General features: G+C 47.3%; 1 protein-coding gene across 1 annotated transcript; it reads left to right on the top strand.

Moving 5' to 3' along the window:
• The first annotated feature begins 297 nt into the window (after positions 1 to 297).
• Positions 298 to 22,144, top strand: LOC141106524 (uncharacterized). The gene is made up of 8 exons (XM_073597357.1): positions 298 to 504; positions 7,513 to 7,629; positions 10,078 to 10,175; positions 10,723 to 10,825; positions 11,266 to 11,370; positions 11,625 to 11,707; positions 13,304 to 13,415; positions 19,868 to 22,144. Exons 2-8 carry the CDS (start codon positions 7,596 to 7,598, stop codon positions 21,019 to 21,021), a joined length of 1,689 nt encoding a protein of 562 aa, XP_073453458.1. The 5' UTR covers positions 298 to 504; positions 7,513 to 7,595; the 3' UTR covers positions 21,022 to 22,144.
• Positions 22,145 to 23,118: the final 974 nt, after the last annotated feature.

The following is a 23,118-nucleotide window of genomic DNA, read 5'->3' as shown; positions in this document are numbered from 1 at the left end:
TTAATGCCCCATCACCATCAACACCCTCAGAGCTCACCATCAACACCATCAGAGTTCACCATCATCACCCTCAGAGCTCACTTTCAGACTCAGTGGAGTCCCCCATCCAATATTCTATACATCAGAGGACAGCAGGAAGATGAGGATCCAGTACACCCCACCCAATTAGGAGGATTCTCACGCTGCTTCAGCTCCCTTTGTGGGCTACGACAAAATGGCCGCCAATCTCCTGGTGTAGAGACCTTCTTACTGTCACCGCTGCTTTCCCTCTAGCGTTTGCACGAAGTACGTGACCGTTAGGATCATTGGCCGAAGCTAAGGCTTACTTCACCATCAGGCGTCAGAAAGAACTTCCATTCTTAGCTATGAAAAACGTGTCCTCAGGCCTGGGGAGGTGGCGGCCATTTTGTTGTAGCTCACGGGAAGAGGAGAGCGACTCCAGCAGTATGAAAATCCTAATGGAGGGGGTGTTATCTTGTAGAGTGTGTGTCCAGTGAAGAGAAGGTAATAATGTCTTCTTATTATGAGAGAGGGGGGTCTCAGCACTGTGTGTGGGCTGGATGGGGGGATCATGTCACCTTCACACATCATCATCTTCCTGCAAGTCCTCTGATGTGTAGAACATTAGATGGTATTGGTTACCTCCTCTGTGGCTGATGGTGAGCTCCTCTGAGGCTGGTGGTGAGCTCCTCTGGGGCTGATGGTGAGCTTCTCTGAGGCTGAAGCTGAGTTCCTCTGTGGCTGATGGTGAGCTCCTCTGGGGCTGATGGTGAGCTCCTCTGGGGCTGAAGCTGAGCTCCTCTGGGGCTGAAGCTGAGCTCCTCTGGGGCTGAAGCTGAGCTCCTCTGTGGCTGATGGTGAGCTTCTCTGAGGCTGAAGCTGAGCTCCTCTGGGGCTGATGGTGAGCTTCTCTGAGGCTGAAGCTGAACTCCTCTGGGGCTGATGGTGAGCTTCTCTGGGGCTGAAGCTGAGCTCCTCTGTGGCTGATGCTGAGCTCCTTTGGTGTTGATGGTGAAATCCTCTGAGGCTGAAGCTGAGCTCCTCTGTGGCTGATGGTGAGCTCCTCTGTGGCTGATGGTGAGCTCCTCTGTGGCTGATGGTGAGCTCCTCTGTGGCTGATGGTGAGCTCCTCTGAGGCTGAAGCTGAGTTCCTCTGTGGCTGATGGTGAGCTTCTCTGAGGCTGAAGCTGAGTTCCTCTGTGGCTGATGGTGAGCTTCTCTGAGGCTGAAGGTGAGTTCCTCTGAGGCTGAAGGTGAGTTCCTCTGAGGCTGAAGGTGAGTTCCTCTGAGGCTGAAGGTGAGTTCCTCTGTGGCTGAAGGTGAGCTCCTCTGAGGCTGAAGGTGAGCTCCTCTGAGGCTGAAGGTGAGCTCCTCTGTGGCTGATGGTGAGCTCCTCTGTGGCTGATGGTGAGCTCCTCTGTGGCTGATGGTGAGCTCCTCTGTGGCTGATGGTGAGCTCCTCTGTGGCTGATGGTGAGCTCCTCTGTGGCTGATGGTGAGCTCCTCTGTGGCTGAAGCTGAGCTCCTCTGAGGTTGAAGCTGAGCTCCTCTGAGGTTGAAGCTGAGCTCCTCTGTGGCTGATGGTGAGCTCCTCTGTGGCTGATGGTGAGCTCCTCTGTGGCTGATGGTGAGCTCCTCTGTGGCTGATGGTGAGCTCCTCTGTGGCTGATGCTGAGCTCCTCTGTGGCTGATGCTGAGCTCCTTTGGTGTTGATGGTGAAATCCTCTGGGGCTGATGATGAGGTGCTCTGAGGCTGAAGCTGAGCTTCTCTGAGGCTGAAGCTGAGCTTCTCTGAGGCTGAAGCTGAGCTCCTCTGTGGCTGAAGCTGAGCTCCTCTGTGACTGAAGCTGAGCTCCTCTGTGGCTGATGGTGAGCTCCTCTGTGGCTGATGGTGAGCTCCTCTGTGGCTGATGGTGAGCTCCTCTGTGGCTGATGGTGAGCTCTTCTGTGGCTGATGGTGAGCTCCTCTGTGGCTGATGGTGAGCTCCTCTGTGGCTGATGGTGAGCTCCTCTGTGGCTGATGGTGAGCTTCTCTGAGGCTGAAGCTGAGTTCCTCTGAGGCTGATGGTGAGCTCCTCTGAGGCTGATGGTGAGCTCCTCTGGGGCTGAAGCTGAGCTCCTCTGGGGCTGAAGCTGAGCTCCTCTGGGGCTGAAGCTGAGCTCCTCTGGGGCTGAAGCTGAGCTCCTCTGGGGCTGAAGCTGAGCTCCTCTGGGGCTGAAGCTGAGCTCCTCTGGGGCTGAAGCTGAGCTCCTCTGGGGCTGATGGTGAGCTCCTCTGAGGCTGAAGCTGAGGTGCTCTGGGGTTGAAGCTGAGCTCCTCTGTGGCTGATGGTGAGCTCCTCTGTGGCTGATGGTGAGCTCCTCTGTGGCTGATGGTGAGCTCCTCTGTGGCTGATGGTGAGCTCCTCTGTGGCTGATGGTGAGCTCCTCTGTGGCTGATGCTGAGCTCCTTTGGTGTTGATGGTGAAATCCTCTGGGGCTGCTGATGAGGTGCTCTGAGGCTGAAGCTGAGCTTCTCTGAGGCTGAAGCTGAGCTCCTCTGTGGCTGAAGCTGAGCTCCTCTGTGGCTGAAGCTGAGCTCCTCTGTGGCTGAAGCTGAGCTCCTCTGGGGCTGAAGCTGAGCTCCTCTGGGGTTGAAGCTGAGCTCCTCTGTGGCTGATGGTGAGCTCCTCTGTGGCTGATGGTGAGCTCCTCTGTTGCTGATGGTGAGCTCCTCTGTGGCTGATGGTGAGCTCCTCTGTGGCTGATGGTGAGCTCCTCTGTGGCTGATGGTGAGCTCCTCTGGGGCTGAAGCTGAGCTCCTCTGGGGCTGAAGCTGAGCTCCTCTGGGGCTGAAGCTGAGCTCCTCTGGGGCTGAAGCTGAGGTGCTCTGAGGTTGAAGCTGAGCTCCTCTGAGGTTGAAGCTGAGCTCCTCTGTGGCTGATGGTGAGCTCCTCTGTGGCTGATGCTGAGCTCCTCTGTGGCTGATGCTGAGCTCCTTTGGTGTTGATGGTGAAATCCTCTGGGGCTGATGATGAGGTGCTCTGAGGCTGAAGCTGAGCTTCTCTGAGGCTGAAGCTGAGCTTCTCTGAGGCTGAAGCTGAGCTCCTCTGTGGCTGATGGTGAGCTCCTCTGTGGCTGATGGTGAGCTCCTCTGTGGCTGATGGTGAGCTCCTCTGTGGCTGATGGTGAGCTCCTCTGTGGCTGATGGTGAGCTTCTCTGAGGCTGAAGCTGAGTTCCTCTGTGGCTGATGGTGAGCTTCTCTGTGGCTGATGGTGAGTTCCTCTGTGGCTGAAGGTGAGCTACTCTGAGGCTGAAGGTGAGCTCCTCTGTGGCTGATGGTGAGCTCCTCTGTGGCTGATGGTGAGCTCCTCTGTGGCTGATGGTGAGCTCCTCTGTGGCTGATGGTGAGCGCCTCTGTGGCTGATGGTGAGCGCCTCTGTGGCTGATGGTGAGCGCCTCTGTGGCTGATGGTGAGCGCCTCTGTGGCTGATGGTGAGCGCCTCTGTGGCTGATGGTGAGCTCCTCTGGGGCTGAAGCTGAGCTCCTCTGGGGCTGAAGCTGAGCTCCTCTGGGGCTGAAGCTGAGCTCCTCTGGGGCTGAAGGTGAGCTCCTCTGTGGCTGATGGTGAGCTCCTCTGTGGCTGATGGTGAGCTCCTCTGTGGCTGATGGTGAGCTCCTCTGTGGCTGATGCTGAGCTCCTCTGTGGCTGATGCTGAGCTCCTCTGTGGCTGATGCTGAGCTCCTTTGGTGTTGATGGTGAAATCCTCTGGGGCTGATGATGAGGTGCTCTGAGGCTGAAGCTGAGCTTCTCTGAGGCTGAAGCTGAGCTTCTCTGAGGCTGAAGCTGAGCTTCTCTGAGGCTGAAGCTGAGCTTCTCTGAGGCTGAAGCTGAGCTCCTCTGTGGCTGAAGCTGAGCTCCTCTGTGGCTGAAGCTGAGCTCCTCTGTGGCTGAAGCTGAGCTCCTCTGTGGCTGAAGCTGAGCTCCTCTGTGGCTGATGGTGAGCTCCTCTGTGGCTGATGGTGAGCTCCTCTGTGGCTGATGGTGAGCTCCTCTGTGGCTGATGGTGAGCTCCTCTGTGGCTGATGGTGAGCTCCTCTGTGGCTGATGGTGAGCTCCTCTGTGGCTGATGGTGAGCTCCTCTGTGGCTGATGGTGAGCTCCTCTGTGGCTGATGGTGAGCTCCTCTGTGGCTGAAGCTGAGTTCCTCTGTGGCTGATGGTGAGCTTCTCTGAGGCTGAAGCTGAGTTCCTCTGTGGCTGATGGTGAGCTTCTCTGAGGCTGAAGGTGAGCTCCTCTGAGGCTGAAGGTGAGCTCCTCTGAGGCTGAAGGTGAGCTCCTCTGAGGCTGATGGTGAGCTCCTCTGAGGCTGATGGTGAGCTCCTCTGGGGCTGATGGTGAGCTCCTCTGGGGCTGATGGTGAGCTCCTCTGGGGCTGATGGTGAGCTCCTCTGGGGCTGATGGTGAGCTCCTCTGGGGCTGATGGTGAGCTCCTCTGGGGCTGAAGCTGAGCTCCTCTGGGGCTGATGGTGAGCTCCTCTGAGGCTGAAGCTGAGGTGCTCTGGGGTTGAAGCTGAGCTCCTCTGTGGCTGATGGTGAGCTCCTCTGTGGCTGATGGTGAGCTCCTCTGGGGCTGAAGCTGAGCTCCTCTGGGGCTGAAGCTGAGCTCCTCTGGGGCTGAAGCTGAGCTCCTCTGGGGCTGAAGCTGAGCTCCTCTGGGGCTGAAGCTGAGCTCCTCTGGGGTTGAAGCTGAGCTCCTCTGTGGCTGATGCTGAGCTCCTTTGGTGTTGATGGTGAAATCCTCTGGGGCTGATGATGAGCTCCTGTGTGGCTAAAGCTGAGCTCCTCTGTGGCTGATGGTGAGCTCCTCTGGGGCTGATGGTGAGCTCCTCTGGGGCTGAAGCTGAGCTCCTCTGGGGCTGAAGCTGAGGTGCTCTGGGGCTGAAGCTGAGGTGCTCTGGGGTTGAAGCTGAGGTGCTCTGGGGTTGAAGCTGAGGTGCTCTGGGGTTGAAGCTGAGCTCCTCTGGGGCCGATGGTGAGCTCCTCTGGGGCCGATGGTGAGCTCCTCTGGGGCCGATGGTGAGCTCCTCTGGGGCCGATGGTGAGCTCCTCTGGGGCCGATGGTGAGCTCCTCTGGGGCCGATGGTGAGCTCCTTTGGTGTCGATGGTGAAATCCTCTGGGGCTGATGATGAGCTCCTGTGTGGCTAAAGCTGAGCTCCTCTGGGGCTGATGGTGAGCTCCTCTGGGGCTGATGGTGAGCTCCTCTGGGGCTGATGGTGAGCTCCTCTGGGGCTGATGGTGAGCTCCTCTGGGGCTGAAGCTGAGCTCCTCTGTGACTGATGGTGAGCTCCTCTGGAGCTGAAGATGAGCTCCTGTGGCTGAAGCTGAGTTTCTCTGGGGCTGATGGTGAGCTCCTCTGAGGCTGAAGCTGAGGTGCTCTGGGGCTGAAGCTGAGCTCCTCTGTGGCTGAAGCTGAGCTCCTCTGTGGCTGATGGTGAGCTCCTCTGGGGCTGAAGCTGGGCTCCTCTGTGGCTGATGGTGAGCTTCTCTGGGGCTGAAGCTGAGCTCTCCTGTGGCTGATGGTGAGCTCCTCTGAGGCTGAAGCTGAGGTGCTCTGGGGTTGAAGCTGAGCTCCTCTGTGGCTGATGGTGAGCTCCTCTGTGGCTGATGGTGAGCTCCTCTGGGGCTGAAGATGAGCTTCTGTGGCTGAAGCTGAGTTTCTCTGGGGTTGAAGCTGAGCTCCTCTGAGGCTGAAGCTGAGCTCCTCTGAGGCTGAAGCTGAGCTCCTCTGAGGCTGAAGCTGAGCTCCTCTGAGGCTGAAGCTGAGCTCCTCTGAGGCTGAAGCTGAGCTCCTCTGGGGCTCAAGCTGAGCTCCTCTGTGGCTGATGGTGAGCTTCTCTGAGGCTGAAGCTGAGGTGCTCTGGGGCTGAAGCTGAGCTCCTCTGTGGCTGAAGCTGAGCTCCTCTGTGGCTGAAGCTGAGCTCCTCTGTGGCTGAAGCTGAGCTCCTCTGTGGCTGAAGCTGAGCTCCTCTGTGGCTGATGGTGAGCTCTTCTGTGGCTGATGATGAGCTCCTCTGTGGCTGATGGTGAGCTCCTTTGGTGTTGATGGTGAAATCCTCTGGGGCTGATGGTGAGCTCCTCTGATGCTGATGGTACTGGGGACCTATTCCCCAGTAAGCCACAACCGTTCTTTTGGCACTATAAGAGTACAGCTGTTGGTACCGCAAAGGATCCCAATACACACATTTCAATTTATACCAGATCATAGCATCTTTAGTAAACACATATGTATCCTTTTAATTCTGTTGGACCTGTGTGGCCCCTGAATCCACAGGAGACACACATAATATTCAGTGCTATAGAGGATTAACAAAGACTGCTGGAGATGGTCGGAGACTGGTGACATGCTGTGAGTGTAGTTGAAGGCTGGAGATAGGCCTCAGGAGACTTTTTTAAAGATTGGTAATAATTGTTTATGGCATGTTCTGACTAGGCTCCAAACCCACATGTATGAGCCCACCAGGAAGCTGTTACCTGTACGAGCCAATCATATTTGGCTGGGGCATTCCCCTCTCGCAGCCGCACTTATAAAAGGGGTGTGTATACAAGTGACTGCAGGGCGGGGAATACCCCAGCCACATATGATTGGCAGTTTTCTGGTGGGCTTGTACATGTGGGTTCGGACCCTAGCCAAAACACACAGAAGCTCATCACTGCTGAGGATATGTTACATGAGACTGCTAGAGATCTCTGCCATTACAGCTCCTTTATAAAGCAATGCTGGCTTCTGGAGTCCTTGAGCCCCTGGCTGCTCTATCAGGATCAAAGAGTTGGACACCAGGGGTCTTTGGTATAATAAATAAGGTGGGAATCTTACCGTATTCCTCACTCCCCTGACACTAGTCTCCCCCAGTATGTCTTGCTCCATCAAGATCCTTGTATGTGTTGTGATGTCGGAAAAGCTGTGATGGGTCAAGCAACAAAGAGTAGTGGCTCCATGGAATCAGCCATGCGGCGGGCAGGAGGCCTTATAATGGTAAAGCTGTCTACTTACAGGCCTGCAAAAAGAGAGCCTTTTTTAATTATTTTCTAGGACAAAGAGAAGAAATTACAACACCATAGGAACACCAGCAGCTTCTGATATGTCTCCAAAGACATGCTGGTAATTTAATTGGCTTCTGTCCAAAATTGGCCCTAGTATATGAATGTGAGTTGGGGACCTTGGATTATGGGCTCCTTGAGGGTAAGGACCGATGTGAGTGTGCGATGTATGTGTGGAGCGCTTCGTAAAATTGACGGCTCTATATGGGTACCTTAAATAAAAAATAGGGATAATTCTAGACACGCACTCACACTCACTCAGGTTGAACTGGATGGACTGGTGTCTTTATTCAACCTTACTAACTATGTAACTATGTCTGTGCAGGGTCTACGGTGAGGAAGATGAAGGTCCCCAGTTGGGCAGTAGGATGCTTAATTATTTTTTATGATAAATACTGGCATCTTTCTAATGCTGTAATGCTTGCTGTAGGCCAACCTTTACTCCATGTACAGACTCAGACATACAGAGAAGTGGGAATATATACAAGGACCTGAGGATCTGTTGAAGACAACATGATGGAGAACTGGCTGCCCCCCACATCACCAGGTAAGAGGAAACTAATTTCTTGTAAAAGGAGAAAATAGAATAGAGCATTGGTTGCAAAACTGTGGTCCAGGGGCCAGATGTGGTTGTTCACTTGCCTTTATCTGACCCTTGAGACAATATTCCTCCCACTGGCACCAATGATAGGGCACCATTCCTCCCATTGACACCAATTATAGGGCACCATTCCTCCCACTGACACCAATGATAGGGCACCATTCCTCCCATTGACACCAATTATAGGGCACCATTCCTCTCATTGACACCAATTATAGGGCACCATTCCTCCCATTGACACCACTGATGGGGCACCATTCCTCCCATTGACACCAATTATAGGGCACCATTCCTCCCATTGACACCAATGATGGGGCACCATTTCTCCCATTGACACCAATGATGGGGCACCATTCCTCCCATTGACACCAATTATAGGGCACCATTCCTCCCATTGACACCAATTATAGGGCACCATTCCTCCCATTGACACCACTGATGGGGCACCATTCCTCCCACTGACACCAATGATAGGGCACCATTCCTCCCATTGACACCAATTATAGGGCACCATTCCTCCCATTGGCACCATTCCTCCCATTGACACCACTGATGGGGCACCATTCCTCCCATTGACACCAATGATAGGGCACCATTCCTCCCATTGACACCAATGATAGGGCACCATTCCTCCCATTGACACCAATTATAGGGCACCATTCCTCCCATTGACACCAATTATAGGGCACCATTCCTCCCATTGACACCAATTATAGGGCACCATTCCTCCCATTGACACCAATTATAGGGCACCCTTCCTCCCATTGACACCACTGATGGGGCACCATTCCTCCCATTGACACCAATTATAGGGCACCATTCCTCCCATTGACACCACTGATGGGGCACCATTCCTCCCACTGACACCAATGATAGGGCACCATTCCTCCCATTGACACCAATTATAGGGCACCATTCCTCCCATTGACACCAATTATAGGGCACCATTCCTCCCACTGACACCAATGATAGGGCACCATTCCTGCCATTGACACCAATGATGGGGCACCATTCCTCCCATTGACACCAATTATAGGGCACCATTCCTCCCATTGACACCAATTATAGGGCACCATTCCTCCCACTGACACCAATGATAGGGCACCATTTCTCCCATTGACACCAATTATAGGGCACCATTCCTCCCATTGACACCAATTATAGGGCACCATTCCTCCCATTGACACCAATTATAGGGCACCCTTCCTCCCATTGACACCACTGATGGGGCACCATTCCTCCCATTGACACCAATTATAGGGCACCATTCCTCCCATTGACATCAATGATGGGGCTCCATTCCTCCCATTGACACCAATTATAGGGCACCATTCCTCCCATTGACACCAATTATAGGGCACCATTCCTCCCATTGACACCACTGATGGGGCACCATTCCTCCCATTGACACCACTGATGGGGCACCATTCCTCCCATTGACACCAATGATAGGGCACCATTCCTCCCATTGACACCAATTATAGGGCACCATTCCTCCCATTGACACCAATTATAGGGCACCATTCCTCCCACTGACACCAATGATAGGGCACCATTCCTCCCATTGACACCAATTATAGGGCACCATTCCTCCCATTGACACCACTGATGGGGCACCATTCCTCCCATTGACACCAATTATAGGGCACCATTCCTCCCACTGACACCAATTATAGGGCACCATTCCTCCCATTGACACCACTGATGGGGCACCATTCCTCCCACTGACACCAATGATAGGGCACCATTCCTCCCATTGACACCAATTATAGGGCACCCTTCCTCCCATTGACACCAATTATAGGGCACCATTCCTCCCACTGACACCAATGATAGGGCACCATTCCTCCCATTGACACCAATTATAGGGCAGCATTCCTTCCACTAAAACTATGGATGGGGTAGAACTGGGTGATTTTCTAAAAAAAAAAAAAAAAATCTGCGATTATGTTAAAAAAAAACTCGATTCACGATTCGAATCGAGTATTTTTTTTTTTCCGACACCGCGCCGGTCCTGAGGAGCTATGGGCAGGAGTTTTTAGGCGAGGCCGCGGCTTTGGCCTAGTCTGCGGCATCTGACCTCGCGGACTAGGCCACGGTGAAAAAAAAAAACTAAAAAAATCGATTTGCTTAAATTTTGAATCGATTTGACCTCTCAACTCGATTCAAGATTTTAATTGATTTTACCCCAGCCCTAGGATGGGGCATTGTTTATTCTCACTGGCCAAAGCCCCCCCCCCCCCCCCCCCCCCCAAAGCCAAATGGATATAAAGCTGGACGTTTGTTCAAAAGGTTTGGAGACCCCCCGGTATAGAGGATCCACCTAGATACACACATCCTCTGATATAAAGACATAGAAACAATGTATTCAGTCAGTGTGTGTGTTTCCTACAGATGGATCCAGTAACAGAAATCCCCCAGAGAGATGTCCCCGTCCTCTGTATTCCCGGGACTCCACACAGGAACATCAGGAGATCCCTCAGGAGGATCAGGTAGATGGGACTGAGAGTCTTAATTCAATTTAAGGCTGACATTTAGGTTTGAATTTTACAGCATAGTTAGATTGGTTCAGCTTAAATTGAATACCTGACCAATTCCCGGAGAAGCTGCAAATCACTGTAGTAGTTGCAGCTACTACACTGATAGCAGCAGCCTTCGGGGTCCAGGGCCAAGTGGCTGCCATTCTTCATAGTAATCACAGGGGCTTTATTGCTTATTAATGCTGCTATTCAGGGTACGCCTTGTATTTTACATTTTTTTTCAACAATGAATACAAGACGTTCTCTGATTGGATGAGGGGGAGAGGCGGGGCATTGGTGTCACGACCTCCTCCTGGACCCAAAAGATGGCTGCTATCACTGTAATAGTGTCGACTACTACAGAGATTTTCAGGTTCTCCAGGAATCGGTTAGATATAAAATATGCATAGTCACGAGCTGAACCAATGGAACTATGCTATAAAATCATAGCTAGAGTTTAGCTTTAATTTTTTTGTGTTTTACCTTAAATCATAAATGGGAGTTCATTCTGTATTTGCAGCTTGAAGACCTAAATATTATTAAAGTTGAACATGATGAAGAGCCGTATGGGAGAGATGATGATCCCTGTAAGGAGAATGAAGTTCCTCCAGAGATCAGCACAGGTGAGTAATAAACAGTAAATCCAGAGAAGAGCCCCAGATTCTCCTTGTTCAGTCACTACAACAATCTCTTCTTCTCCCCCTCCTCTGTCAGTAGAATGTAATGGGGAGACAGTATGTGCCCAGTGGGGGAGTCAGGAGCCATCAGCCTCTATTAAGCCAGCCATAGACGGTTCGAATCTTGGCTTGTTCAGCAGGGACTGGCCGGGATTTAATTCATCTATGGGCAGGCTGATTGTACCCTAGCCAATCCATCGATCGACTTGTTTGCAGGAAAGAAAATCGCATCATCTATGGCCTGCCTTAGACTCCGGCTCTCCTCCTCACATCATGTCATTGTGTGTTACCAACCAAGAGATGTGACCAGTCTCCCCCCACACACACTCTCTGGGGTCTCTCATACATCTCAGTACAGGGGGCTTCACTCTCTTCTTTATTCACAGACACCAGAGAAAGCAGAGACACTCCAAAAAATGTCAAAGCTCAAAAAGACGAAGAGGGACACATGGGCATTAAAGAGGAGGAAACTCTTATTGAGGTTGGCGCAGGTAAGTAACTACCATTTAAATTTGGAAAAGATTCAAGGATCGTCCTTGATTCAATGACATTGGGGGGATTTACTAAAACTGGAGCACAAAGAATCTGGGGCAGCTATGCATAGTAACCAATCAGCTTCCAGGTTTTATTGTGAAAGCTTAATTGAACAAGCTGATTGGTTACTATGCGGAGCTGCACCAGATTATTTGTGCACCAGTTTTAGTAGATCTCCCCCATTGTCTTTTGGTTTGTGTGTTTCCTACAGATGGATCCAGTAACAGAAATACTCCTAGTCCTTCTTATTCCGAGCATTCTATGGAGGAAGATGACATCTCAGAGGATAATGAGGTGAATTAATGTAATAGTCTTAAAAATATTGCAGCGTTTAGAATTTGATCAATCAGGTAGTTAGGGCTCCTTCTCACATGTGGCAGCCTTGCTGCTCCTCTAAAAAGTAATTCACAGTGGACAGGCGGTTTGGAGGTGATATGTTGCCTCCTGTCCTGTCCCGAGATCTCCCAGAGCTGAGATATTAACCACTTAGCGCAAATCGCTGTCATTGTACGTGCTAGCTAGATGCCATAACCCTGGTATTTTCAACAACGCCGAGCATCTGGCTTTCAGATAAAAGTGGTCTCTGTGGCGGATTCGCCGCAAAATCACTTTTATCGGAGGCAGGAGAGGGCCCCCCCCCTCCCACTGCGTTCCAGTCATTTCCGCCGCTTACTGGAGCCTTCGGTAGCGGCGGAGACGATCGCCCCTTCACCCTGACAGGCCTGGAGCCGAGGGAAAGATGGCCCCCGCTCAGCTCCATAACATTGAATGGTGGAAGTGACGTCAAACATCACTTCCACCCAATGGTCTTAAGGAGGAAAAAATTTTTTCTTTGCAAAAAAAAAAAATGACATTTATTTTATTTATTTTTTTTGCATTAGCTCTTAAAGGGCCATTTTTTTTTCAAATGACAACATTTTTTATTTTTTATTGCATTTTAGTGTAAATATGAGATCGGAGGTCTTTTTGACTCCAGATCTCATATTTAAGAGGTCCTGTCATGCTTTTTTTCTATTACAAGGGATGTTTACATTCTTTGTAATAAGAATAAAAGTGATCCATTTTTTTTTTTTAAAGAACAGTGTAACAATAAAAAGTAAAATAAATAAGAAAAAAAAAATTACAATGCCCCGTCCCGCCGAGCTCACGCGCAGAAGCGAACGCATACGTAAGTCGCGCCCGCATATGAAAACGGTGTTCAAACCACACGTGTGAGGTATCGCCACAATCGTTAGAGTAAGAGCAATAATTCTAGCACTAAACCTCCTCTGTAACTCAAAACATGTAACCTGTAGAAATTTTTAAACGTCGCCTATGGAGATTTTTAAGGGTAAAAGTTTGTCATGAGCAGGTGCAATTTTGAAGAGTGACATGTTGGGTATCAATTTACTCGGCGTAACATTATCTTTCACAATATAAAAAAAAAAATTGGGCTAACTTTATTGTTGTCTTATTTTATAAGTCAAAAAGTTGTATTTTTTACAAGAAAGACCGCTGTGCAAATGCGGCGTGACATAAAGTATTGCAACAACCGCCATTTTATTCTCTAGGGGGTCTACAAAAAAAATATATAATGCTTTATTTTATATATATATATATATATATATATATATATATATATATATATATATATATATATATATATATATATATATATATATATATATATATATATATATATATATATATATATATATATATAATATATATATATAACTGATTTAAACTTGTAAACCACAAGTGTCAAAAAGAGGCTCGGCCCTTAAGTGGTTAATGCCAAATTCTTTCCCTTACAGCTGGTGTATGTGTATATTTAGTCAGTATGACACAACTCTAACACATTCAGATAATATATTGTGTGTATTATTTGTATTGCTTTGTGTTTTTCAGGATGAAAACCTGATTCATTTTAAAATCAAGGTTAAAGAGATTGCAGAGGAGACATCTGTACGAGGTGATGGACCAGGTGATGACATTGGAGATCCTCCGGAGATCGGCACAGGTGAGTTATGAACATAAAATACCAACAAACTTCTCTTGTTAAGCCAGTATAGTTCCCGACCGTTACATGTCATGAAGAATTATGTGTTGCATGTCTTGTAGAGAAGCACATTGGCTCTGACAGTGTGAAGTAAAGAATCCAACTTGTTGGAAGGTGTAATCCATTAATTGGCTTTAGAGTAAGGCAGGCCACAGATGGAGTGATTTTTGTTTCCTGCAACCAACACAGTTAGTGTTGGCAGGGGAATCCCTCCCGCTGATCCATTGTATTCTCCTAGTGGGGGCGAGGGGAAACGGTCCCCGCCGGGAGAACACAGTGATTATTGCTAGCAGCTATACTAGCCGCTAGCGATAATCGTATGTAAAATCCGGCAGGCTGATTGTACCCAAGCTGCTCGATCAATCAACTTGGTACATGCAGCCTGCCTGTACATAGTTTGAATCTCAGCCAGTTCCTGCTAAACCAGCCTGAGATTCGAACCGTCTATGGCCGGTCTTAGAGTGTAAAGATGGTGGCAGTTGTTGCTGGGAAAGCAAAGCTGTAAATTGCTAAACATGAGACCAAGACTTTTTTTATTTTTTATTTTTTTAACAATTCGGCAAATTCCAAACAATATCTTGAAACACATACCATGTCATTTATCTTGTTAATTCCCGTCCTCTCCTCTAAAATAGCAGGGTGAAGGCAGGAGGGCGGGAGCAACAGAAAAAGAAACATAAAAGAAAACACAAAAGAAAAAATCCCCAAAACATAAGGGAAAAAAGGAGGAGGGGGAAGAATAGGATAGAAAAAAAATAAATAAAAAGCAAAAGGGGGAGATAAAAGGGAACCTACGATCAGGGCTTTTTTTCAGCGGGAACACGGGGGGACGCAGTTCTGGTATGTAATAGCATGGGGTGTGGGGTGTGCTGGAGGGTCTATTGATATTGGCTGCTGGGGGATCTATTGTCAATGGTGGGGACCTGATTTTGCGTGAGGGTCTATTGTTGCTGATGTTGAATCTATTGTTGCTGGGGGGGTCTTATGTTGCGGGAAGGGATCTACTGTTGAGGGAGAGGTCTATTTTTACTGGCTGCTGGAGGATCCATTGATGCTGGCAGCTGGGAGATCTTTTGTTGCTGCTGGGGGGGTCTAATGTTGCTTGGGTGGATATTTTGTTGTGGGTGCTTCACTGTTGCTGCAGGAAATCTATTGTTATTGGGGTGGAGTCTATTGTTGTGTGGGGATCTATTGCTGGGATTCTATTGTTGCTGGCTGCAGGGGATCTATTTTACTGCTTTTCTTTTTATCATTAACATGTTCCATACAAATAATTTAGCACCACAAAATGATACTTGGTTCTGTATTCTCTAAAAGAGGCAGTAGTGGTAGGTGGGTAGGGGGTGGAATCAAGGGACGGTGGTCAGAGGTGGGTAGGGGGCAAAGACAAGGGGTGACTCAGACGGGGGGAGTTCCTGCACCTATTCCCTGAAAATAAGAAAAAAAAAGAAAAAAGCCCTGCCTATGACAAATATAGAAGTAAAACTGTCAGGGGGTCCAGAAACAGTAAGATTAATTAGTATTAATTAATAAATCGTATTCTGACTCACTATTGGAGTCTGAAATTATCACATAATATAACCTATTATTCTTAAATTCAAGCCATTTTGCCCATGTCTTAAGATATTTCTTGGTCAGCCTTTTATTTCCACAAGTTATTTCTTCCATTAGACGGAGCTCGTCAACCCTTCGTAGCCACTGTGAGATAGTAGGTATTAGGCATTTTCCCCAATATAATGGGATCAGAGATTTACAGGCAGTTGACAAATATGGAGTCATAGACGTCCTATATTGGTCTGTTGTTTCGTGCAGTGAAATAAAAAAGTCAGTGGTCCAGATTTAGTTGTTTGCCCCAATATCAGAGAGATTACCCCTGCCACTTCCTCCCAAAATGGGCAGATCTTAGGGCAACATGTCACGCTTCAAAATTGCGCCCGCTCGTGGAGTGGCGACAAACTTTGGCACCTAAAAATCTCCATTGGCGACGTTTAAAAATTTCTACAGGTTACCAGTTTTGAGTAACAGAGGAGGTCTAGAATTAATGCTCTGGCTCTAACGATTGCGGCGATACATCACGTGTGGTTTGAACAACGTTTTCATATGCGGGCACGAATTACATATGCGTTCGCTTATGTGCACGAGCTTGGCGGGACAGGGCGCTTTAATTTTTTTTTTCCTTATTTATTTTGCTTTTTGTTTTTAAATTTTTACACTATCCTTTACAAAAAAAATGTTTGGGTCACTTTTATTCCTATTACAAGGAATGTAAACATCCCTTGTAATAGAAAAAAAGCATGACAGGTCCTCTTTAATGTGAGATCTGGGGCCAAAAAGACCTAAGATCTAACATTTACACTTAAACGCAATAAATAAATTTCTTTAAAAAAAAAAAAAATATCCCCTTTAAGACCATTGGCCATTTGACGTCACTTCCGTCATCCAATATTATGGAGCCGAGTAGGGGCCAACTTTCCCTCACTCAGCTCCATGATATTGAGGGGACATCATCGGATTGGAGACAACCGGAGCATGGCGGGGTGGGGGGGGGGGCGGCACTTCTCCCACCGCCGATAAAAGTGATCTCTAGGCGAAACCGCCACAGAGACCGCTTTTATCTTAACCACTTCAATACCGGGCACTTATACACCTTCCTGCCCAGACCAATTTTCAGCTTTCAGCGCTGTCGCAGTTTGAATGACAATTGCGCGGTCATACAACACTGTACCCAAACTAAATTTTTATCATTTTGTTCCCACAAATAGGGCTTTCTTTTGGGGGTATTTGATCACCTCTGCGGTTTTTATTTTTTGCTAAACAAATAAAAAAAGACCAAAAATTTTGAATAAAATAAAAATTTTGCTTTTGTTTCTGTTATAAAATTTTGTAAATAAGTAAGTTTTCTCTTTCACTGATGGGCACTGATAAGGTGGCACCAATGAGCGGGCACTGACGGGAACTGATGATGGGCACTGGTAGGAGGCACTGATATGCAGCACTGATGGGCATTGATAGGCGGCACTGATGGGCACTCATGGGTGGCACTGGTGGGCACTGATAGGCGACACTGATGGGCACTGAAAGGCTGCGAAGATGGGTTCTTATGAGTGGCACTGATAGGCGGCACTGATAGGCGGCACTGCTGGGCACTGATAGGCGGCACTGATAGGCGGCACTGCTGGGCACTGATAGGCGGCACTGATAGGCGGCACTGATGGGCACTGATAGGCGGCACTGATGGGCACTGATAAGCGGGACTGATGGGCATTGATATGTGGCACTGATGGCCACTGATGCGCGGCACTGATATGAGGCACTGATAGGCATCCCTGTTGGCACTGGCAGTGGTAGGCATTGTGAGTGGGCACTGATTCGCAGCGCCTGGGCATTGATTGGCAGCTGCCTGGGCACAAATTAGTATTTCCCTGGGGGTCTAGGGGGCATACCTGGTGGTCCAGTGTGGATGGCCATCCTGGTGGTCCTGGGCGGCTTCCCTGGTGGTCCTTGGCGACTTCCCTGGTGGTCCTGGGCAGCATGATGGTGGTCCTGGGCGTGATCTGAGGGGGGGCTGTGCTGATAAACAATCAGCACAGACCCCCCCTGTCAGGAGAGCAGCCGATCGGCTCTCCTCTACTCGCGTCTGTCAGACGCGAGTGAGGAAAAGCTGATCAGCGGCTCTTCCTATTTACATCGTGATCAGCCGTGATTGGACACAGCTTATCACGTGGTAAAGAGTCTCCGTCAGAGACTCTTTACCTAGATCGGAGTTGCAGTGTGTCAGACTGACACACCGCAACAACGATCGCCGCGATGCGCACCCCGGGGGCGCGCAGCGGCTTAATATCCTGATCACGTCACATGACATCCGGTCAGGATATTAAAACCACTTTGCCGCCGTCATTCTGCTATATGGCGGGCGGCAAGTGGTTAAAGAGGACCGCCTGCCGGTGCAAAATCATACCTGGGTTTTGGCAGCTATCTGCTGCCATAACCCCGTTATTCTACATCAAAGTACCGACGTACAGCTACGGCGGTTTGTAGTAAGTGGTTAATGATTTTATTTTTGAGTCTTTTAGTATTTGATATAATAGCGGTGTAGATGAGACCAAGAGTTGTATAAAATATTCAGTCTGATAAAAATAATGGTAAAAATATTGTTCCATAGTCTAAAAGGTAGAGGAGATCCACCTATAAGGTTAGTAGCTTTTAGGCTATAGGACAGTACTTAAACACTCCACATGCTCCATAGCCTCAGTTACTTATCTTAGAGAAGCTCAGGTGTGTGTTTGTGTGTGTATACTGTATATATCTTTAGATATAAATCCAAAACTGGTATGGAGGCACTCACGGGTCTTGAGAAAAGATGATAGATCAAAACAGCAGAGTTTTTATTATGGCTCAGTCCATCTTTCTCAAGTCTTGGATTAAGAGACATGGACTGAGCTTTATCGAAACATTGACAATAAAACTTGGTTTTGGATTTGTAAAGATTTCATTGTTGGTAAGCACCAGGGCATTTACCTCAAACATAGAGTGCCGTGACTACCCTTTGGATTAGTTCCCACTAGTCTGGGTTCACTGGGGGTTTTTTTTGTATGCTATATTTATATATGGAGAAATGATTCCCAGAGTGCTATGGTTTAGCCAAAGTGACAGTGAAACCCACAACGCAACCACCTGATAGGGAAGGACTCAATGTTACCCATTTGGCTTCAAGTGGTTGTAAAGGCACAAGGTTTTTTACCTTCATGCATTCTATGCATGAAGGTAAAAAAACCTTCTGTTTGCAGCAGCCCCCTAATACTTACCTGATCCCCCTCTCAATCCAGCAATGTCCATGAGAATCTTGTCTCTCCGGGGACTCGGACACTTCCGATTGATCCGATTGGCTTTTGGCAGCAATGGGAGCCGTTTGCTCCCACTGCAGTCAGTCACAGCTAGTAAGCCAATCAGGAGAGGGCAGGGGCCATGCTGCGGCTCCATGTGTGAATAGACACACAGAGCCGCGGCTCGGGAGCTCGCCTGCTTGGGTGCCCTTATTGCAAGCTGCTTGCTGTGGGGGCACCCGGCAGGAGGGAGGGGCCAGGAGTGCCCACGGGGGACCCGAACAGAGGAGGATCCTGGTTGTTCTGTGCAAAACCACTACACAGAGCAGGTAAGTATAACATGTTCCTTTTACAATCACTTTAAAGAGCTTTTGTTAAAAAATAAATAGACAAAAGAAAAAAAAAGGAGCCTGTTTGTTTAAAAGGACAATGCAGAATTTTAATGTGCAATATTTAATATTTAATCACACAAAAAAAAAATATATATATATATATATATATATATATATATATATATATATATATATATATATATATATATATATATTTGTGTGTGTGTGTGTATAATATATATTGCAACATGCACCTAAACTTGGGGTGCATGTTATATGGCGGCGCGTGTTATACGCCGATAAATACGGTATATATATATATATATATATATATATATATATATATATATATATATATATATATTTATATATTTTTATATATTTTTATATATATATATATATATATACCGTATTTATCGGCGTATAACACGCGCCGCCGTATAACATGCACCCCAAGTTTAGGAGAGAATTTTAAGGAAAAAAAACTTTTAGGAGGGAAGTTTAAGGAAAAAAAACTTACATTAAAATGCCCATCAATGCAGCCTTATCTGTCCATCTGCAGCCTTTTCAGTGTCAGTGCAGCCTTGTCAGTGCAGCTTTGCCCCAGTGCAGCCTTGTCAGTGCAGCTTTGCCCCAGTGCAGCCTTGTCAGTGCAGCTTTGCCCCAGTCCAGCCATGTCAGTGCAGCTTTGTGATAGATTTAAATATGGCGCCGAGACTGCAGGGATACTTCGGAGCCGAGATACACATACCCGAGTGTTCTCGGCTTTTTTCGGCGCCGAAAAAAGCCGAGAACACTCGGGTATGTGTATCTCGGCTCCGAAGTATCCCTGCAGTCTCGGCGCCATATTTAAATCTACCCACGGCTGTGTATGTCGTCGGCGACCGCGGCAATTGCCGCGATCGCTCCGATAATACACAAAATTGGCGGGGACCGGCCTATAACACGCACCCACGATTTTCCCCTGATTTTCAGGGGAAAAAAGTGTGTGTTATATGCCGATTAAATACGGTATATATGTATGTATGTGTGTGTATATGTGTATGTGTATATATATATATATATATATATATATATATATATATATATATATATATATATATATATATATATATAATTAATTTTAGTCCTCATCAATCAATAAAGAATATACAAAGACCCACAAAAATACAAAACCACTATGCAGTCTATTTAAGCTATACCCTGTGATTTTATTAGGCCTGAATTCTTATTACCATTCATACTTTATTTTCTGTAGATGGACAATACAGAAGGTTTGACATGGAGAAACCTCCATCTTTCTCTCCAGATGATGATGAAATTGAAGATGAGGACATCACCTCTGATTCTTCAGAAGAAAACACCATTACCCCAGATCTCCATCCAGCACACAATAATGCACATCTACCATCTAATCCCTCTAAACATGGAGGGCCTCTTCCTGTTCCGTCACGCCCAGTTACCCATCCTGCAGCTCGTAGAGGGGGCAGAATGTTTCTGTGTTCTGAATGTGGTGAATCTTTTTCCGAGAGGGCAGAACTTACCGCGCACAAAAAATCCCATGCGGAAACTAAGACCTATTCATGTTCAGACTGTGGCAAATCTTTTAACAAAAAAGGAAACCTCATGGCTCATCGTCGGACCCATTCAGGGGAGAAGCCTTACTCATGTTCCGAATGCAGCGAATGCTTTTCTTGGAAGATTCAGCTGATCAGGCATCAGACGACGACCCACCCAACCGAGAATCCATTTTCCTGCTCCGACTGCGGCGAATGCTTTACCGAACGGGGAACCCTCATCTCGCATCAGAAGACTCACACGATGGAGAAGCCATATTCTTGTCCTGACTGCGATAAAAGTTTTGCGTGGAAAGCCCAACTGATCAGACACCTGAGAAGTCACACGGGAGAGAAGCCACATGCATGTTCTGAATGTGGGAAGTCATTTCCCCGAATTTCAGCTCTTAACCGGCATAAAAAAGTTCACACCGGAGAGAAGCCATATCCATGCTCGAGGTGCGGGAAGTGTTTCACTGAAAGGTCATACCTTGCCATCCACGAGCGAACCCACACGTCCGAGAAGCCGTTTTCCTGTTCCGAGTGCGGCAAATGTTTTGCCCAGACTGGAAATCTTTTTGCTCACCAGAGGACTCACTTGGGGGTAAAGCCGTATTCATGCTCTGAGTGTGGAGAGAGCTTCTCCCGGAAGTCTTCCCTTATCACGCATGAGATTGTTCACACAGGCGAGAAGCCGTTTTCCTGCGAAGAGTGCGGAAAGTGTTTTACCCAACGAGGAACCCTAATATTGCATCAGAGGACTCACACTGGGGAACGACCCTATTCGTGCTCGGAGTGCGGGAAACGGTTTCCAAGGAGGGACTACCTCATCTCACACCTGATTTCCCACAGGTGACATAGGGTTCCTGCTTCAGGACGGGGCAGCCAAGTGGCTGTATGTGTGTGCTGACTATTTTGTTCCTTTACAAAATAATTATAGAATTGTATTATAAATACAAATGGGATTAAAAGCTAAAAGAAAAATCTCTACTCCTGTTCCACAACAAACAAAACATTTATTTTTCAACTTTTTCTTCCAGTAAAAATGAACCCGATGACAAACAAGCTTATACAGTGCCTTGAAAAAGTATTCATACACCAAACTGGACCTCTTATGGCTTTCTTTCAACAATGGCTTTCTTTCTTGTGTTCCTTAGCCTGTTTGTTCACCAAGGCTCTCTAACAAACCTCCGAGGGCTTCACAGAACAGCTGTATTTATACTGAGATTAAATTACACACAAGTGGACTCTATTTACTAATTAGGTGACTTCTGAAGACAATTGGTTCCACTAGATTTTAGTTAGGGGTATCAGAGTAAAGGGGGCTGAATACAAATGTACCCCACACTTTTCACATATTTATTTGTAAAAAATTTTGAAAACCATTTATCATTTTCCTTCCAGTTCCAATTATGTGTCACTTGATGTGTTGGTCTATCACATAAAATCCCAATAAAATACATTTACGTTTTTGGTTGTAAAATGTGGAAGATTTTAAGAGGTATGAATACTTTTTCAAGGCACTGTATGTCCACAGACAGCAATAAAAACCTACAGGGCAGCTAATCTTTGACCCAAATCTGGACATTTCTTTGGCTAAAGTTATACTTTCACTTTGGATAAAAGACACATGGAAAGTGCATCAGCGTCATGATATAACTTCAATAAAACGTTATTAAATGACAAAGTCTTGTACTCACAAATGAACTTGATTCTACATAGCTTGTCTCATTAAACCCATCCAGAATGAGATCTGCTCAAATGTCTATAGGCGGGAAATCTTCATTGCCAATCCTGCCTGACAACACGTGATCGGTTTCTACAGCATTGCATCCTGGCTGACGTTTTTCATGTGCAGACCCTCTTTATCAGAGCTATGGCACTTAAGCTCTGGCAATGCTAGAGTGGACAATAATAGGATTTTTGTACCCACTGTAAAATCCATTTTGGAGTTCATTAAAGGCATTGTAAACCCCCTACCCGCACCTTGTGTTTTTCACCTGCATAAGGTGTGCGTTGATCATGTAGTTTTATGGTGTCATTTGTTGCCCAGTACGCACAGACTATAGTAGAGTAAATATTCATAATCCAGTGTCAGAGGTTTCTGTTTGTGTTCAAACAGGAGGAATGCCGAATGGGACTGCACAGGTAATATCTCTGTCTGTAGTCTAAGAACTGACACTTCCTATAGATTAAACTACATATCCTACAATCCCTCGGTCTAGAGCCCTGTAGCTGAGAGTTAAACAGTAATTAGATCTGGCACAAACAGGTAGAGCAATGAGCAGAGTTTATAATGCTGGAAGAGATGTGTTTTTATCACATTAGCACTCCCACATTTGTGATGCAACACAAGAGGAATGGCAAGGCATGCACTGGAGGCTGTGTGGCCCGGGACTAGCTAGGTGCATGAATACATGAACATAAGGGAATTGATCAGTCATGACACAACAAACTGCCGCCACAACAAGTGAGCTCATCATTATAAGGTAAGGCAAACAAACAACACAGGGAATATAACTACACTAATGCCGCGTACACACGATCGGAAATGCCGCCAGCAAAACTCCGGTGAGAGCTTTTTGTCGGAAAATGTGACCGTGTGTATGCTCCATCGGTCTTTTGCTGGTGGAATTCAAGTCAGCAAAATATTTAGAGCATGTTCTCTATTTTTCGGTCAGGAAAAGCTCCTATCCGAAAGTCTGTATGCAATTCGGACGCGCAAAAAAATCACGCATGCTCGGAAACAAATTCTTGACGGTCGAAAGTTCAGAGAACTTTTGTGTGACCGTGTGTATGCAAGGCAAGATTGAGCGGAATTCCGTCGGAAAAACCATCCCAAGTTTTTTCTGACGGAAATTCCGATCGTGTGTACGCGGCATTACTTCAAGTTAAGAGAATGAAAACACTTGAAAGTGTACAATGTCTTAATTGACACAGGATTTAGGGACAG

Source organism: Aquarana catesbeiana, linkage group LG08, assembly GCF_042186555.1.
Source record: "Aquarana catesbeiana isolate 2022-GZ linkage group LG08, ASM4218655v1, whole genome shotgun sequence".
Classification (NCBI taxonomy): domain Eukaryota; kingdom Metazoa; phylum Chordata; class Amphibia; order Anura; family Ranidae; genus Aquarana; species Aquarana catesbeiana.
This window is presented reverse-complemented; position numbering and strand designations above follow the sequence as displayed.

Bases quoted from the DNA above. Each gene is read 5' to 3' on its own strand.
- LOC141106524 (XM_073597357.1), top strand. From the start codon at position 7,596: ATGATGGAGAACTGGCTGCCCCCCACATCACCAG. The intron at 7,630-10,077 runs GTAAGAGGAAAC...TGTTTCCTACAG, and splicing joins GCTGCCCCCCACATCACCAG to ATGGATCCAGTAACAGAAAT. The intron at 11,371-11,624 runs GTAAGTAACTAC...TGTTTCCTACAG, and splicing joins TCTTATTGAGGTTGGCGCAG to ATGGATCCAGTAACAGAAAT.